Source organism: Neofelis nebulosa, chromosome 11, assembly GCF_028018385.1.
Source record: "Neofelis nebulosa isolate mNeoNeb1 chromosome 11, mNeoNeb1.pri, whole genome shotgun sequence".
Lineage (NCBI taxonomy): Eukaryota > Metazoa > Chordata > Mammalia > Carnivora > Felidae > Neofelis > Neofelis nebulosa.
In genome coordinates, this window is record NC_080792.1 from 47599587 (window position 1) to 47618018 (window position 18432).

Consider the following 18432-nt stretch of genomic DNA (forward strand, 5'->3'; position numbering starts at 1 on the left):
TCTTCCTCTGTATGGCTTATTTCACTTAGCATCACACTCTCCAGTTCCATCCACGTTGCTACAAAGGGCCATATTTCATTCTTTCTCACTGCCACGTAGTACTCCATTGTGTATATAAACCACAATTTCTTTATCCATTCATCAGTTGATGAACATTTAGGCTCTTTCCATAATTTGGCTATTGTTGAGAGTGCTGCTATAAACATTGGGGTACAAGTGCCCCTATGCATCAGCACTCCTGTATCCCTTAGCTAAATTCCTAGCAGTGCTATTGCTGGGTCACAGGGTAGATCTATTTTTAATTTTTTGAGGAACCTCCACACTGTTTTCCAGAGCGGCTGCACCAGTTTGCATTCCCACCAACAGTGCAAGAGGATTCCTGTTTCTCCACATCCTCGCCAGCATCTATAGTCTCCTGATTTGTTCATTTTAGCCACTGTGACTGGCATGAGGTGATACTATTGAATGTTAAACATGTGTCTCCTATATTTGAACTTAATGCAAGGCACAATTGCATATAAAAATCATAGGCATATCTAAGCATTTATGTACTTAAAGGATTTTCATATTTTAGTGTTTGAAATTAACCAAGGTTTAAAAGATCTAAAGAATACGGAAATGACTAAGGAACTCTGAGAAGTTACCAAAGAAACACTAATAAAACCTTATAGGGGAGATGAAATTAACAATGAAATCAAAATAAAATTTTATTACAAAGAAGGAACAGGAAAAGGTGGAGGAGGAGGAGGAGGAAGAAGAATTAATAATAACAAAAAATAAATAAATAAAACATCACCAGACTAAGAAAATGTGACTCATCAGCAAGGTATAACTTACACTAATGGCACATAAAGAAATCACTCTTAGCACTACACACACGTTAAAGACATCAAATAAATACAGAAGTATATTTTATTAATAATTATTGACATCTATTAGTTCTGAGAATGTTAAACAGCTACATCAAGTTTAATCATAGAGTCCTTTTGCCATCTCATAGCCTTTCTCTTACATATTTTCTCACAGATGTTTTAGCTGATGTGGAAGTTGGAAGAAGAGGGCAGGAAGGACAAAAGGAAAGCCATCTTTCAACCAGTTGGTGATCTTGTCTCTCACTTACTCTCTTATCCTATGATTGCCAGGCCCTCTAAGGAACTCTGAGAACTGCAGTTACCTGCTCTTCCCTCCCCACACTTTCTTCTTTTCTGGAATCAGTAGCATAGAGCCTGGAAGTACACGTGCCTTCTACCTTTCCATCTGGGCACACCCTGGCTCCCTGCTCCTGACAACTCAAACCCCAACATGCCTTCCCACTTCCAGCGAAGAGGACAATATATCTCCCTCTTCTATTGTATACTTTAGGAAAAAATGACTTTACAACTTGACGATTTCTCATCACTATAAAATAAAAGGGAAATTCACTTAACACTATAGCAAACACTGAACATAGAAAACAAGAACTCTTGACTTTCGCAATCAATGTTATATAAAGATCTAAAAGACAAGGAAGAGGCAATGAGTAAGAAAAGTACAGTGCATTTGTGGCTGTGAGTTTACAAAAAAGATTGTTGTCTATTTCTGGTTATTTTCCCTTGACTTCCAGTTTCTGATTTTTAAGTTTGCAAGTGTTACAATATTATGGACTTTTCTCATTTTGCCTTGCCTAGTGGAAAGGGAAAAATGAATGTCAGATCAAATTCATGTATGTGAGCTTAAGACTAAAATTTCTGTAAATGATAAAATCATCTTTAAGAGGACATTGACCGATTTTGTGTTAGTATGGGTTGCTTTTTCACATGAAATATTCTCAAGAAAGCCTTCTGGAAATGCTTGTGACATAATGGATACAGAAAAGGATTGACAAGGGAATTGAACCATTGAAGCCAAAAGGTGATTTCATACCAAATTGTTTGAGGACGCTGTTCTGGTGAAAGAAATGAATGAATGATCGTGAACAGAGAATATGGAGCCCAGCAAAAGGCAAAAACACCTAAGAGAATGGCCAGTGACTTGGCTAATTTCCTGGCTCTGAGCAGTTCAATGTGTTCCCTTTGGTGAAGACACAGGGAATCACAATGGGAGAGGGAAGCCATTTTGGAAGCAATTATATTGCTATTCATCTGGGCTCTTAGAGAAAACAAGAGACTGCTCTTTCTACCGTGTCTCTTCGAAGGAACAGATGTTGCTGTTTCCTTCAGTTCAGGAAGAGATGTTCTTGAAAACAGTCCACCCCTGAGTGAGCGTCCACAGTTATTGGGAGGGGTAGGAGAAGTGAGTCCAGGCTGGCTTTGCCACCGACTGAGATTACCACGCTTCCACAGCCTCCAGTAAATGTATATGTTGAAATAGGCCACTGACAAGACTGGAACCACAAATTCCAAGAATGAAGTGATGGCGAGGATGTACCATTTGGAAATGAACCCAGGTTCACAGTCCTTTTTCTCCGAGACTCTGACACTGGAATTATTCCAAGACTCTGAAACTAGAATTATTGGCCCGTGCACTAAGAAGGCCAGAACCCAGACAGCCACCATCAGAGCTACGATCTTCAAGATCCCAATGTGTTGAGTTCTGTAAGATATCTAAAAGAGAGCAAATAAGTTATTTCCATTATAATGAACATATGTTGGTTGCATAAGGCATATCATAGACCCTCTCAGGAGTTTCAGGGATATGCAAGAGGCAGGGAAGTTACCTGGCCCTGAGTAACTGGGTAAGTAATCTAAAAGGTCAACCACCCTCTATGAGAGATAAACACATGAACCAAGAGTTTTTTGAGGGGACCTGGAACAGACAACCTCCCTAAGCTTCTTTTAGATCAGTAAGGTTACTTCTAGCTCATATATTCCATATTTCTCTGATTTCCTCACTCAAGGGAAAGGAAATTATTTCCCCATGAAACTGGAACATGCCTCCCTTTCCAACTATGGTTCATATACTATTTTCTCTGAGTTTCTAAGTCTCGTGCTACAGTGTTTACTCATTTTTATTAAAAAGGTGCAACAATGCCCAGCACTGTCTTTCTTTGATGGATTGTGCAGGCTGGGAAGGGCTCACCAATTGGCTGGAGGTAAGAAGAAGCTGGCTTCAAAAAAAAAAAAAAAGGTTATTTTTATAAACTGCAGGGAAGTTGGGTTTTTTTCCTACATTACTAGTATTTCTTAGGCTAAGCTAAAATGCATATGGTGCTGACCACAAGTTCCCATATAAAATACGCTTCTTTGCTTTCTGCTTCTCATGCCACTAATTAATATATCTCTTGCACTAAATCTAATGATTATGAAGATGGTAACAATACCCAGATGGTCATAAAACCGCATTTAGTTTTTTAATTGCTCTGTTCAGCCTTTGTAGTGATGTGATGCAATATGCTAGGAAGTGATCTCTATTCTATTATGCATAAGGTCAAATGCGATAATGGACATCCAAGGGAATTGAGAAGATGATGCCCATCTCTTCATCTCTGGGTAGCATTTTTGACAGGTAGCTCAAGCATTGCTTGAATTCAGGCCCAAGCCAGTTGGCATGGCCTTCCTGACACCAATCAATGGCCCAGTCCTCACCCACGACAGGATCCGTTCATTATTCAGAATATTGCCTCTTATGCCTTCCCCACCCCAATAAGATATCCAAACGTTCCATCAATCAGATTTCTTTTATGAGGCAGAGCAGCCTACAGAACACATTGGTGGTAACAATGAGACGGGATTGCAGAGCCCTTCTGAGTGCCTGTTGCAGGTTGAGCTGTGTCCTCAAAAGAGATACGCTGAAGTCCCAACACCCACTGTCCGCGTGCATGACCTCATTTGCAATGAGGGTCTTTGCAGATATAATCAAGTTAAGATAAGGTCATACTCGATTAGGGTGAACCTCCCTGTAAGAGGCACACAGACACACAGGGAGAATACCACGGGACAATGGAGGCAGAGCCTGGAGTGATGCATCTACAAGTTGAGGAAGGCCAGGAAAGCCAAGGATGGCCAGTAATACTAGAAGCTAAGAGAAAGGCACGGAACCGGCTGCCCTAGAAGCCTCAGAGAGCATTGCCCCACCTACACTTGGATTTTGGACTTCAAGTCTCCAAATATTAAATTTATTCCAGAGAACAGTTCTGTTGTTTTAAGCCACCCAATGTGTTCTACTTTGTTACAGCAGTCCTAGGAAACCAGCAACAATATTTTCATGGTCTTGATTTTCCTGTCAAGCTTCCTTCATCTTCAGTGTACTCTCCACTTACCATCTTAACTCTGCATACATGTTAATTCCTACTCCTTCCAATGACACTGTTCTACTTTCCCTCACCCACCCTTACTTCAGCCATACAGAAATCTGCTCTCCAGAAAATGCGTCTGAGCACTGTAATCATGCACTGCCATCTGCATTGAGCCTTCCTTGTCCAAGTTATTATCAGATTTCCACCTTTCAGGCTCAGCTCATGACTCTGCCCTATCACACTACTTCGTACTACAGCAAGAGCTCAGCTTCCCCACAACTACTTCCCACAAGTTTCAGTGGTCTTTGAGGGCTTCCTGGCTTACACAGCTATATTTGAAGTATTAGCCAACAGAGGTGCAAGAGCTGCCTGAGTGCCCCTCGCGAACATCCATGCACTGGTGTTACACAGTTGACTCTGTGCTAGGTGCTAAGGACCTGGGATCCAGCTGGCCCAGCCCTCACCACAGGGACAGCTTATGTGGCCAGAGGAATTCCTCAGGGCAAGACTAGAAAACAAACCTACTCATTTTCTCTCTGTGGCCATCACTCCTTCTGTCTCTGTGACTTCTTTTTTTCTTTTTTTTTTTAAGTTTATTATTATTTTTTTTTTTAATTTTTTTTTCAATGTTTTTTATTTATTTTTGGGACAGAGAGACACAGAGCATGAACGGGGGAGGGGCAGAGAGAGAGGGAGACACAGAATTGGAAACAGGCTCCAGGCTCCGAGCTGTCAGCACAGAGCCCGACGCGGGGCTCGAACTCACAGACGCGAGATCGTGACCTGGCTGAAGTCGGCCACTTAACCGACTGCGCCACCCAGGCGCCCCTTTTTTAAGTTTATTTATTTATCTTGAGAGAGAGAGAGAGGGCACAAATGGGGAAGGGACAGAAAGAGAGGGGGAGAGAGAATCCCAAGCAGGCTCCATACTGTCAGCGCAGAACCCAATGTGGGGATCGAACTCATGAACCACAACATCATGACCCAAGCTGAAGTTGGACACTTACCCAACTAAGCCACCCAGGCACCCCTGTCTCTGCAACTTCTACACACTTCTCCTAACTGCACCTGGGGTAGACCTAAGAGCTTAGACATCCAGTGAAAGGATGTCCTAATGAATGTTAAGTGGGAACACCCAGGAAAGGCTACAAAAGAAATATTAACACAGAAAACAAGGAAATGTTTAAGTACAAATGGGAAAGATTGTGAATTAGAACACTCTTTTTTGAACATGTTGTCTGACTTAAAATAAGAAATACATTTTAGGGGTGCTTAGGTGGCTCAGTTGGTCAAGCCTCCGACTTCAGCTCAGGTCATGATCTTGTGGTTCGTGAGTTTGAGGCCTGCATCGGGCTCTGTGCTGACAGCCCAGAGCCTGGAGCCTGCTTTGGATTCTCTGCCTCTGTCTCTCTCTCAAAAATAAATAAATGTTTAAAAAAATTTAACAAAAAAAAAAGAAATACATTTTACATCATAACTAAGTCCATAGACAGAGGTATTCATAAAATAACACATTTATTATGTACAAAGTACTCTGATATTTTATACTCTAATTTTTAAAAATTGTTTTAGTATGTTCTTCTATGCACTTTTTCATTTAAAAAAAGGTGGGGGTGCCTGGGTGGCTCAGTCGATTAAACATCTGACTCTTGATTTTGGCTCAGGTCATGATCTCATGGTTCGTGGGTTCAAGGCCCATGTTGGGCTCTGCACTGACAGTGCAGATCCCGCTTGGAATTCTCTGTCTCCCTCTCTCTATGCCCCTCCCCTGCTCATGTTCTCTCTCTCTCTCTCAAAAATATTTAAACATTTTTTTGAAAAGTGGTCACGACCCACTGAACTGACTTCATGACTCAATAACGGGTCATAACCTGCAATTTGAAAAACATGAGCTTATAGGCATCTAAATTGTTCTCCCAAGCTGATCTGCACTCTCTCCATAGTTTGTCTAGTACAAACTGCAGTGGACCCTGGGTCAATGAAGTACCCAAGGCCAAGTGTCTGGATGTCCCAACACATTAATTCTCCCCTTCTTCCTGGCAATACGGTAGCTTAGCTAGAGACCACGTTTCCCAGCTTTTCTTGCAGTGCGATGTTACTGCAAGATGTTACTAGCAGATGCATGTTAGTAAATGTCACCAGTAAAATGTGAGCGGAAATGATTGCATGATTCTGAACCACGTGGTTAAGACAAAATCCCTTGCCCTGGATTTCTGCTCTTTTCCCATCCTTTCTAGAACCTGGAGTGACAACAACCTGAATTTGACCATGCAGAGGAGAATAATGACCTACGGCAGGGGTCAGCAAACCACTGTCCATGAAACAAATGTGGCCCACCACCTGCTTGGATAAATAAAGTTTTACTGGAACACAATGAATGAATCATTCTTTTTTTTTTTTTTTTTTTTAACATAGTATGTATGGCTGTTTTTGTACCATAATGGCAGACTTGAGTAGTTGCAACAGAGACCATAGGTCCCTTTCTAGCTAAAGTTTGCTGACCCCTCCCCTAGAGGGTGCACAGCCACCCTGTTAGCCTAGGTCCCTGGATGAGTTTCTGGAACAGAGCCTCCCACCTTTCCTGGACTGTTCTGCGACAGAAAAATCAATTTCTATCTTGTTTGAGCCTCATCTTTGTTCCCACAGCTTACCCTTGCCTTATGCAATGTACCTTCCCAACCCTGTCTACTGCAAGCTGCGCAGACCTCCCAAGTCAGAACTATCACTGTCCCCTCAACACCTCCAACACCATGCTTAGTCCACTGTACTGAACCCATTTGTTCCTGGATCTGTCTCCACATTAGACTATTATGCTCCTCGAAAGTGGAGACTCTGCGGGCGCCTGGTTGGCGGTTAAGCGTCTGACTCTTGGTTTTGGCTCAGGCATGGCTTCATGGGTTCAAGCCCTGCATCTGGCTCTGCACTGGCAGCATGGAGCCTGCTTGGGATTCTCTTCCTCTCCCTCTCTCTCTGCCCATCCCCAACTTATGGTGTCTCTTTCTCTCTCAAAATAAATAAACTTAAAAAAAAAAAAAAAAGTAGAGACTCTGCTAATTCATTTCCCAGCACTCAGCAAAATCCCTTGCACAGAGTAGCATCCCCCAAAGATTTGGGTCCTGAGACTCAAGAATGAAGGAAGTTTCCCATCTAGGTTTCCTAGACATCAGAGTACTGCCCCTTATTTCTCTACCCCTTTCACCGTCTGTCTTTACTTGCATCTGCCCTTGTTTGCTCCCTTGTTCTATTGCTGATCAATTTAGCTGGCTTATGAACTGCCACTAACTTTTTAATGAGGCTATTCCAAATCCTGGGTCAATCCAGACTTTCTTGGCATGGGTCCTACCCTGGCACTAGGAGTTGATCTTTCAGGTTGGGCTCACCGTCTAAGCTATAGCCTCCCTGTACACTGTCTTTTTTCCTTTGGCCATTCAAAATTGATTTTCTCATGACATTCAAAAGTGTGGGTGTCTTTCTACTTTCCCACTAGATCCCACCTGAGGAAAATATTCAGGTCTTAGTTTGTGTAAGGAATGAAACTGATAGGGATGCCTGGGTGGCTCAGTTGGTTGAATGTTAGACTTTGATCCAGGTCATGATCTCACAGTTCATGGGTTCAAGCCCCACATAGGGCTTTGGGCTGACAATGTGGAGCCTGCTTCAGATTCTCTGTCACCTTCTCTTTTTGCTCTTCCCCCACTTGCGTGCGTGTGCATGCGCGCACTCGCTCTCTTTCTCTCTCTCTCTCTCAAAAATAAATAAACGTTAAAAAAAAAAAAAGGAAAAAAAGAAACTGATAAACGTACTGCGACCCCCACATCTATCCAATCTACTATGGACTCGGTACATACCGTTTCTGACAACTCGCCTTAGATTTTCTTTAATGTCTTCCCATTTCAGTGGCACATAGGGGAGTGACTTAGCCAAATCACACACAGAAATTGTTCACTAAGGGCCAATGAAAACTTAGTGCCAGTTAACTGAAGGATAATCAGGCTCCTCTACGGTTTGCCAACTAAACGAAAAAATTACACTTAAAAACTTTTGCTTGTGGACCCAAAATTTATAAGCACATAATGTTTAAAGAAGGCAAATTAATGTTTCGACTTACAGCATTTGAGACTGACTGGTATCGATCGTAGCTGATGAGTACAATGTTATACACAGATGTCGTACACAAAAGATAGTCAACAATGAGCCAAAACACACAGAGTTTACTTTCAGAGCTCCAACCATACAGCGTGTGAGGGATGTACAAAGGAATGGAGATCATACCTGTACAAGGAAAAAAGGTTAAAAAAAAAAAGCACATATCAATGACTACCCAGAGGCATAGGTACACAACACAATGACATATATGACATGACCAAAAATGGCTTGATGATAATTTTGAAATTCATAGTGTTTCATCAGCAAACTCAGGACTGATTTCCTATGTGTTCTTTAAATACCATTTTTACAATGGCTGTCATAAATATCCTGTGCTTCCTTATTGCTTTCCAAATGAAGCACAGGTCCGGACGGCATTTCTAGCCACATACAGCACAAGCCATCTTCACGTTCGTGATGCAACCCACACAGGATGGGCCAGCCTTCCCCCACAGACAGCCTGTAGTTTCATATCCCCTTTGCCTTTGCCAACAGCATTCTTTCCTCCTAGAATATCCTCCTCTCTTCTACTGAGAAGTCTACCTCCTCATTCTCCATGCAGTTCAAAAAAATGACTTTCTCCTTGTCATCTCTTTTGGAACTTCCTTGGCAGAAGGGACCCCTCTGTCCCCTGACTATGTTGGCACTTTGCTCTTCACTCCCTCTCTCAGGTAGAAATACTTGCTACTTGGTATCTCTGTCATCTTTTAACTAGCTTCTCCTGAGGCCTGGGACCATGTTGTAAGTTGATCTTTGTATTTTTCACAGCACTTAGAGTTGCCCAGTGGCTCACACATTTAACTTGGGTAAATTAATAACAGCCAATATATATTGTGCAGTTACCATATGCCAGACATTGTGCTATGTCTGCTGTATATATCACCTCATTAAACTTTCATAGAAGCTGTGTAAGGTAGAAACTATGCTGAGTTAGACGATAAAGAACCTATAGCTCAAGAGGGAGACATGATTGCCAAGGTCTACTCAGCTGGTAATGGAAGATTGGCTTTGAAACCAGGCAGTGTGATTTCAAGACTCCCTACCGGGACACCCGGCTGGCTCAGCCAGTTAAGCATCCGACTTCAGCTCAAGTTTTACTCTCACAATTCATGAGTTCGAGCCCCACATTGGGCTCACTGCTGTCAGCATGGAGCCCACTTCAAGTGCTCTGTCTCCTTCTCTCTGCTCCTCCCCCACTCGTATGCACGCTCTCTCCCTCTCTCTCTCTCTCTCAAAAATAAATAAACATTAATGGAAAAAAAGACTCTTGACTTTAACCACTACACTTCACTGAATGAACAAATATGTGAGTGGTTCAGCTTAGCACAGAAATAGCCTAATTAAGAAAAATGACTACACTGGGTTCCCTTTCCTTAAGCTTTGCTGGGAGTTTTCCGTTGGATTGACATTTCAGACAGGTGACACTACTCACTGAGAATATAATCTATTAAGTGGAAGCTCAGTGAGTATCTTCATATTTCATCAGGCACTTGGCAGGATTTCCCATTTTCATATGAGAACCAAGTAAGCCTATCAGGAAGAACAATAGTGAAGGTAAAAAGAAAGGAGAAGGAAAGGGAAGGAGGAAGGCAACCCTACATTCTCCCAAAACAAGATAACGTGAGGATATGATGCTGTAGTTTCAGCACCAGTGAAAGGGAATGCAGAACTTAGCATTCTGTACCTAAGTTCACATACAAAGATGAGACACGAGGCATCATGGAGATGGAAGAGTTGTGTGGTTGTTTTTTTTTTTTTAATGTTTATTCACTTTAGAGAGAGAGAGAGGGGCAGAGTGTGAGCGGGAGAGGGGCAGAAAGAGGAGACACAGAATCTGAAGCAGGCTCCAGGCTCTGAGCTGTCAGCACAGAGCCCGATGCAGGGCTCGAACTCACAAACCACGAGCCAAAGTCGGATGCTTAACCCACTGAACCCACCTAGTAATGGAAGATTGGCTTTGAAACCCAGGCGCCCCAGTCAGTTCTTATATGTAGTTCAAATTGCCTGCTTATTTCATGTTTCAATTATATTTTTAATGATAACTAAGCTTCCCTATGGTGTCTCCCATCTCAAAGATGGGTGTGTGCATGCACGCGTATGCATACACATGCCTGTGGTATAAAATAGGTAAATAAATAAGATAAATCAAAGTATCTGAGATAAATCACCTGAGATAAGTCAAAGTATCTTCAAAACAGAAACATATATTTTGGTCCAGAGTTGTGGCTTCTAATATTCCCAACATGAATATTTTCCACACACACACACACACTCACACACACATTTCCTCCACAGAAATGACAGCAAAGAGTACAACGCCAGTAATTTCTTTGCCTGACAGACACCACTGTCTATTTAAACGTTAAAGGAAGGGGGACTCCTGGGTGGCTCAGTCTGTTAAGCGCCAACTTCTGCTCAGGTCATGATCTCACAGTTCATGGGTTCTGCTGTCAGTGCAGAACCTGCTTGGGGTCCTCTCTGCCCCTCCCCTGCTCTCTCTCTTGGGTTCTGCTGTCAGTGCAGAACCTGCTTGGGGTCCTCTCTGCCCCTCCCCTGCTCTCTCTCTTTCTCTCTCTCTCCCTGTCAAAAATAAATAAACATTACACATTAAAGGAAGGCTGTGAGTTCAGTAATCTTGTCCACACATTTTCTGAAATAGATGAAAGAGGAAGGGTGTGTTTGGGTGTGTCCAAGACTTTAGTTGCTGCTTGACATAGCATTTTAAAAGAGACCGTAGCCTATTCCTTTGGCTTTCATGAAACCCCACTGTTCCCTTGTGTTCTACATGATGTTTTAGCACAAACGTCATGCTCAGATCCTCTATCTTGTTGAGTGGGGGAGATGTTTGTGGCTCATTCCACCACTGTGGAATCGGAAATATTTCTAGGATACACGCACTCTAAAGTGTTTCTGTAACTTCCACTCTGGAAGCATGCTTCTGGGTCAAATGGACTTGATAAGGAAAACTAAGAGCCAGTTTCTTGAAAGGAGGAAGAAGCCTTTGGCATGACACATTAAGGGCGTGGGGGCTGAGGGAAAGAAAACTGTATTAAGAGAAGATGGTGAAGAAATAAAAACAAGGAGGTGAAGGAACAGGGGGCAGAGAGAAGGGAAAAAGAAGAAGGATGGGAGGAAAGCCCAGGCCACTTGCTCACCCCAGCCTGCCCCGTCTTTCCTGTCTCACTTCCTGCTACGCCCTCCATCCCAGTTCTTGGGCCTCAGAAACACCGCACACACACCCCCTCAGACCCTTGCACTTTCCTCAGCATGAACTGCTCTTCCCTCAGAAGCTCCTTCTATTTGCTCAGAAGTGTCCTGACCAGTGAGTCTTGCCCTTGACATTTCAATGGCAACCTCCATCTCTAGCACCCTTTCTCTCCCTCTTCCCTGCTGCTCTCACTAGCAACGACCACCTTCTAAAATACTACGTACTTTTATTGACTTATTTATACTTATTATGTATCCCCCCCACTGTCCCTCCCCCAGTAAAAACAGAAGCACCACGAGGACAGGGAATTTTGTCCCTATTTTCACTGCCATATGCCCAGCACTTCAAAGAGTGCCTGCTTCAAAATAAACCAGTATTGGATGAATAGATGAGAATGGGGAAGCCCAGTTTGTGTGAACATTGACACTAGTCTGGTATTGTCCTTTCTTTCCAAAGCCAGCTAAGACGCTACATCTTCCATGAGAAAATGACAGTCAAAATGGAGGGTGGGTTGGGGAGAGAGCTAAAAGTCCCTGTGAATTCTTTGGGCCAATAGAGAAATGTGTGGATAACAGTGAGTGCCTAGAGGGTGTTATGAACTGAATGTTTGGGTCGCCCCCAAATTCATATGTTGAAGCTCTATCCCCCAGGGTCACTGTATTTGGAGATAGGGTCTACAAGGAGGTAAAGTTAAATGAGGTCATAAGGATGGAGCCCTAATCCAACAGGATTAGTGTTTTTATAAGAAGAAACACCAGAGACTCGGTCAATTGGGTGTCCAACTTTGGCTCAGGTCATGATCTCACAGTTTGTGAGTTCGAGCCCCACATCAGGCTCATTTCTGTCAGTGTGGAGCCTGTTTCAGATCCTCTGTTTCCCTCTCTCTCTGCCCCTCCCCCACTCTGTTGTGTGCTCTCTCTCTCTCTCTCAAAAACAAATAATCATTAAAAGAAGAAGAAGAAGAAACACTGGAGAGCTTGCTTGCTCTCTCTCTCTCTCCATGCACACACAGGGGAAACAACACGTGACAGCACATGGAGAAGGCAACCATCTACAAATCAGGACAAGAGCGTTCACCAAGAACCGAATCAGCCAGCACCTTGGTCTGGTACTTCCCAGCCTCCAGAACCTTAAGATCGTCAATTGCTGTTAAGTCACCCCGACTGGGGTATTGTGTTGTGGCAGCCTGAGCTAACTCACGAGAAAAGAGAAGAGTCCTGAACTGAAGCATGAAGGGACTAAAGATTAACTGTGCCCTCCTGAAAATGTGGTTCAGACTCTGTCAGCCCCAACCACCTTTGTCCTTGCAGATCCTGCCTGGGCCATCTGTCACCTGGTCATGTAGGTCATAAATGCCCACAAGTGCAGATGTGAAGACGGTACCCACAAATGTGATACCAATTTTATAGACGTCTCCCTATATTTATATATATTAATGGTACTTTGTTTCTGGAATAGTGTGCAGATGAGATATATTTCTATCAATGTAGCTGGTACTGGAGTTTTTCCTCAATAAATCTTTGCTTTCCAACACAACAGTCAGCCTGGGAAGTTGTTCAGGTGCTACGAATTTAGATTTTCGACTGGAGGCCATTTTCAAAATCTGTAAGAAAAGGGCATTCAACCAAAAGCCCATAATATCTAGCACATGTGATACTCCAAGCCATTGCCACATGGTTCTGGAGCTCAAGGTCTCCTGACCACAAGTCCTAAGAATTGCTGCCTTACAATTACATGAGTTCTGCCCTGGCTTACCACAACTGTCACGAGCCTACAGGCTGAGCCAAAAAGCCCACTTCTGAGCACGGCAAAGGAAAAGAACAGCCTTGACTCAAAACACCAACCTTGTTACAGAAAGTTCTCAGAAACTGTTCTAATTCTTCCATCGTTATGGCAGATGCTGTTAAGTAAGTGGACATCTGGATGAAGCTGGCAAGGGGCATGGGAAATGTGAAGGAGGAGAGTGGCAGATTAACAGAGATTCTGGCCTGTGCCCAGTTGCTCTCAGCAAGCTGTGGGGTTGTTTTTGAAACCAAACTTCCCCATTCCAGCTTCTCCCACCTGCTACATCTCTGCTAATGTCTCTGAGGTAAAGCCTCACTCCATCCAGTCACTCAATTGTTTTAAAAATCTAGATCTCCACACTGCCTGTTGAATAGCCTTCAATCCAGACACACTAGCATTCAAGAGCCTTCATTATATAGATCCCAACTACTCCAACTTCATCCCCTACTGATCCCATGTAGCCATTTTCACACCAGCCAGCCTGCAGCTCACACTTAGGAAGACATACACAATGATTTTCTACCAGCATGTCTTTGCTGATTCTTGGAATACTCCTCCCCTCTCCATCTCTGACTATGGAAATTCTACCCGTCCTTTGAAGTTCACTTCAGATGCTACCACTCACAAACCAAATGTGCTCTCTCTCTCCTCTGAGCACCCATAGCACTTGGTAGGTCTCTGTGGTTCTCACAATGCTCTATACTGTTACAGTCACTGGTGAACATCTCTTATCCACTCTCCTACAATGAAACCTTACTAATGAGACTTAGTCTTCTATAGATCTCCTCATTAGCTAATCATACTTGAGTACCTAACAGTCCTTACACATGGATGGGTAATCTGACATTCGTGACCTTGGGTGGAATTGACACGTATCTGCAGAGAAATCAAAAGAGAAGAGGACTAACATTTGTTGAGCAACCCTATGTTCCAGGCAATAAGTAAATATTTTATGAGTTTTGGTTCACTGTAAGATATGCAAAAGCGTTTATGTAGCTATAGACAACCACAAGTTAAGTTATACTAGAAGTTCCTATAAAACAATATCATCAGCTGACTTTTCTACACCTACTTATAAACCTAAACATTGAAGGAAGGTACCTCTAGAAACAAGTAACTCTTAGACTAAAACAATTTTAGAACTATTCTGGACTCATTTTTATTCTATAAGAAGAAAATAAACGATTTTCAAATGAAAATTCTCCTACAAACCCCCCCACACACACGTATATATATACTACTCCCCTAAAGCCTCCCCAGAACTTTAATCCTTAAACTTTTTGTTTTTAAAATCCCTAATTCTACACAGTCCCTTGAAATAACAAAAGTTTAAAGTTATAGAAATAAATTATAATTGGAAAAGATTATCTGAAATAAAGATATGTCACTTACCAACAAAGAAGTCAGCAATGGCCAAGTTAAGGAAAAAGTAATTACTTCGATGTCTAAGCTTTTGGTCCACCACAAAAGCTAGAATAACCACAGCATTTCCTAGCATTATAGCAAATGCTACTAAGCACATTAAAAATGCTAAAAAAATGTGAGTGCTTGGTAGTAAAGCAATTGTGCTATTAGTAGAAGCTGACATCTCATCAAATGACGAAGAGGCCCTCATCATCTAGCTAGTTAGTAGAGCAAACGAATCCAGCAAGACGATTCTGACAAGTATGTTTTCCAATCGGATACCTAATACATATAGTCTCCTACTCATAACAATATTTCTCAAAATCTAATGCTGATCTCACTGTACTTCCTGATTCTTGATAAAGCAAACTTGTGATAACAGTTTCCCTTTAACTGACACTGAACAAGTTTTTTCCAAAAGACAGTGAAATGTTTTATTGTAAACATTTGAATGTGACTTAACCATCTTCACTTAATAGAGCAATATTATGTAATATATATGAAATATAATTGGTTCATTATATAAGTAAGAAATTGGGCTCCAGTGAAATTCATTTTTTAAACTAATATAGAACTAGTTAAAGATTCCCTTCTGACCATGATGGAAAAACAGGGGCTGAATTCACCATCCTATCTGACATAGCCAAAAAACTGGGCAAAATATATGAAACAATGGTTTTCAAGGCACTGGACATCAGGCAATGAAGAACAATGATCCCTGAGAAAAGGGGTTTATGAGGCGAGCTCAGCCGTTGCCCCAGCTTACTGTCTTTTGAGACTTTCCAAGCACAGAGCAAGGAGTGGACATCCAGAAGGAGCCCCCAGAAGATTCTTTGAGATGGGGAGGTGAAGATGAGAGTTGGGGAGTATCAGATAGGACTCCGCTGCACTGCTGCTCTGTAATATATGCTTTTATTTATTTAGGGAGACAGAGAGAAAGAGGCAGAGAGAATGAGCAGGGGAGGGGCAGAGAGAGAGGGGGACAGAGGATCTGTCCCAGACAGAGTATTCCACACTGACAGAAGCAAGCCCAATGTAGGACTCAAACTCATGAAGTGCGAGATCATGACCTGAGCCGAAGGTGGACGCTTAACTGACTGAGACACCTAGGCACCCCAATATATGTATTTTAACTGCACATAAGCTGGAAGTCTTGTGTACAAGATGGTGCTTGTGATTTAAAAAAAATGTATCTGATAAAAATAAAATACACATTACATAGTGAGATTTGACTTAAAATATGGTTGATTTGATTGTTTTTCATTCATGGCATGCAAATTAATGATAATGATCTTTTTAAAAAATCTGAATGATGTTCCCCATCACTCTCCTTAATCTTTATTCTTTTTTGCATTCACTCATTCACTACCAAGAGGCATTAGGACTTTTTTTTTTTAATTTTTTTTTTTAACATTTATTTATTTTTGAGACAGAGAGAGACAGAGCATGAACAAGGGGAGGGGCAGAGAGAGAGGGAGACACAGAATCTGAAACAGGCTCCAGGCTCTGAGCGGTCAGCACAGAGCCTGACGCGGGGCTCGAACTCACGAACTGTGAGATCGTGACCCGAGCCAAAGTCGGACACTTAACCGACCAAGCCACCCAGGCGCCCCAAGGTATTAGGACTTTTTACATTCTTCCACAATTACAAAGTCCCTTCCAAAACTAGCCAGGATTTAAAAAAAATTTTTTTTAATGTTTATTCATTTTTGAGAGAGAGACAGACAGAAACAGAGCATCAGCAGGGGAGGGGCAGGTGAGAGGGAGACACAGAATCTGAAGAAGGCTCCAGGCTCTGAGCTGTCAGCACAGAGCCAGATGCAGGGCTTGAACTCACAAACTATGAGATCATGGCCTGAGCCAAAGTCAGACACTTAACTGACTGAGCCCTCCAGGCGCCCCAAAACTAGCCAGTTTTTATGTTTAGCCAACTTTCAAGGCCCTTCTATTAAAAAAGCAATGCAGCACCGGTTTAATGTAATTTCTTAATTCCAGTCTCTAAATTGGAGACTCTAAAGAGCATTCAGTGTGAAGGGGAAGGAAAGAAAGGTTGGTAAATACACTGCTGACTTTGTAGTAGAAGATAAGGTACAAAAGTAAACAAGATGACTATAAGCAGTATAGATAAGATTGTAAAGGGGCACTGAATGGGTTGGCTCATAAGGTAAACAAGGATTTATTTTATGGACAAAGTGTGGTAATCTGGACTTTTTTTTTTTTCTTGTAATTTCATATGGGAAGAGAAAGCAATCCAACAGACTTTGGAGAGCTTGCCTTGTGGTCTGAGGTTGTAGGGAATTGCTTTCATGGAAGTGAACTGCCAGGTAGGTAACATTTAAGAAAAAGAATAATGACAAATTATGTTGGGCAAGATTTCATCCTTTCTTACCTTGTGTGAGCAGAGAGTTGACTAGGTGCATAGCTCAGAATTCCATTCTAGGTACTCTGTTTACATTTATTTAAATTTACTGGTGTCAAGTCGCTGTAACTTGTGTGGCAGGCCCCTTCCTTTTCTATCCTTCTGATGTATGTCCAAGGATTCTTTTTAAAGTATTTACGATACTTTAAAAATTCGAGTTCTGTAAATAAAAATAAATATATATAAATAAATCCTAGTAGCTATCATCAGTAATCTTCACAGGTGAGTTCACCATTCAAAAGAACCTATTCACAGAGGCTGTTTAATAAGCACGGACTTTAACATTCAGAAAGTCATGATTAAACTCTTTAAAAAAATTTTTTTTTAACGTTTAATTATTTTTGAGAGGGAGACAGAGCGTGAGTGGGGGAGGGGCAGAGAGACAGAGACAGAATCTGAAGCAGACTCCAGGCTCCGAGCTGTCAGCACAGACCCTGATGTGGGGCTCAAATCACAAGCTGTGAGATCATGACCTGAGTCAAAATCAGATGCTCCACTGACTGAGCCACCCAAGGTGCCCCATGATTAAACCCTTTTAATCAAGATTGTTAAACATCTAGAGATTTTCATATATCAGTTAGCAATTTGCTACTAAATAATGAATTTAAGTAACTTTTTTTAGTGAACTGTGACCAGTGATCTAAGGTCTTTTGGAATTATTTAGATCCTTTAACTTAAGCCACTAATTATGCTTATATAGCTAAGAATAGAAATAAACATCACCTTACCTCATGTAGTGACTATTTTTTTTTAACGTTTTTTTTTTTTTTTTTTTTTTTTTTATTTTTGAGACAGAGAGAGACAGAGCATGAATGGGGGAGGGGCAGAGAGAGAGGGAGACACAGAATCAGAAGCAGGCTCCAGGCTCTGAGCCATCAGCCCAGAGCCCGACGCGGGGCTCGAACTCACAGACTGTGAGATCGTGACCTGAGCCGAAGTCGGACGCTTAACCGACTGAGCCACCCAGGCGCCCCATGTAGTGACTATTAAAGATTCATCTTGTGGGGTTCCTGGGTGGCTCAGTCAGTTAAGCATCCAACTTCTGATTTCAGCTCAGGTCTTACAGTTCATGGGATAGAGCCCCACATCAGGCTCTGTGCTGACAGTGTGGATCCTGCTTGGAATTCTCTCTCCCTTTCCCTTTGCCCACCCTGTGCTCAAGTCTGCGTGCACTCTCTCTTTCTCTAAAAATAAATAAATCAACTAAAAAAAAAAAAAAAAAGATTCATCTTGCTAATGTGAAGAGGGACACAACAA

The 18432-nt window shown here is 42.1% G+C and overlaps 1 protein-coding gene across 1 annotated transcript; it reads right to left on the bottom strand.

Annotated features, from left to right (window-relative positions):
* Window positions 1-889: 889 nt before the first annotated feature.
* On the bottom strand, window positions 890-15060 carry HRH4 (histamine receptor H4). The gene is made up of 3 exons (XM_058692474.1): window positions 14745-15060; window positions 8322-8485; window positions 890-2582 (listed from the first exon to the last, which is right to left on the bottom strand). Exons 1-3 carry the CDS (start codon window positions 14968-14970, stop codon window positions 1749-1751), a joined length of 1224 nt encoding a protein of 407 aa, XP_058548457.1. The 5' UTR covers window positions 14971-15060; the 3' UTR covers window positions 890-1748.
* Window positions 15061-18432: the final 3372 nt, after the last annotated feature.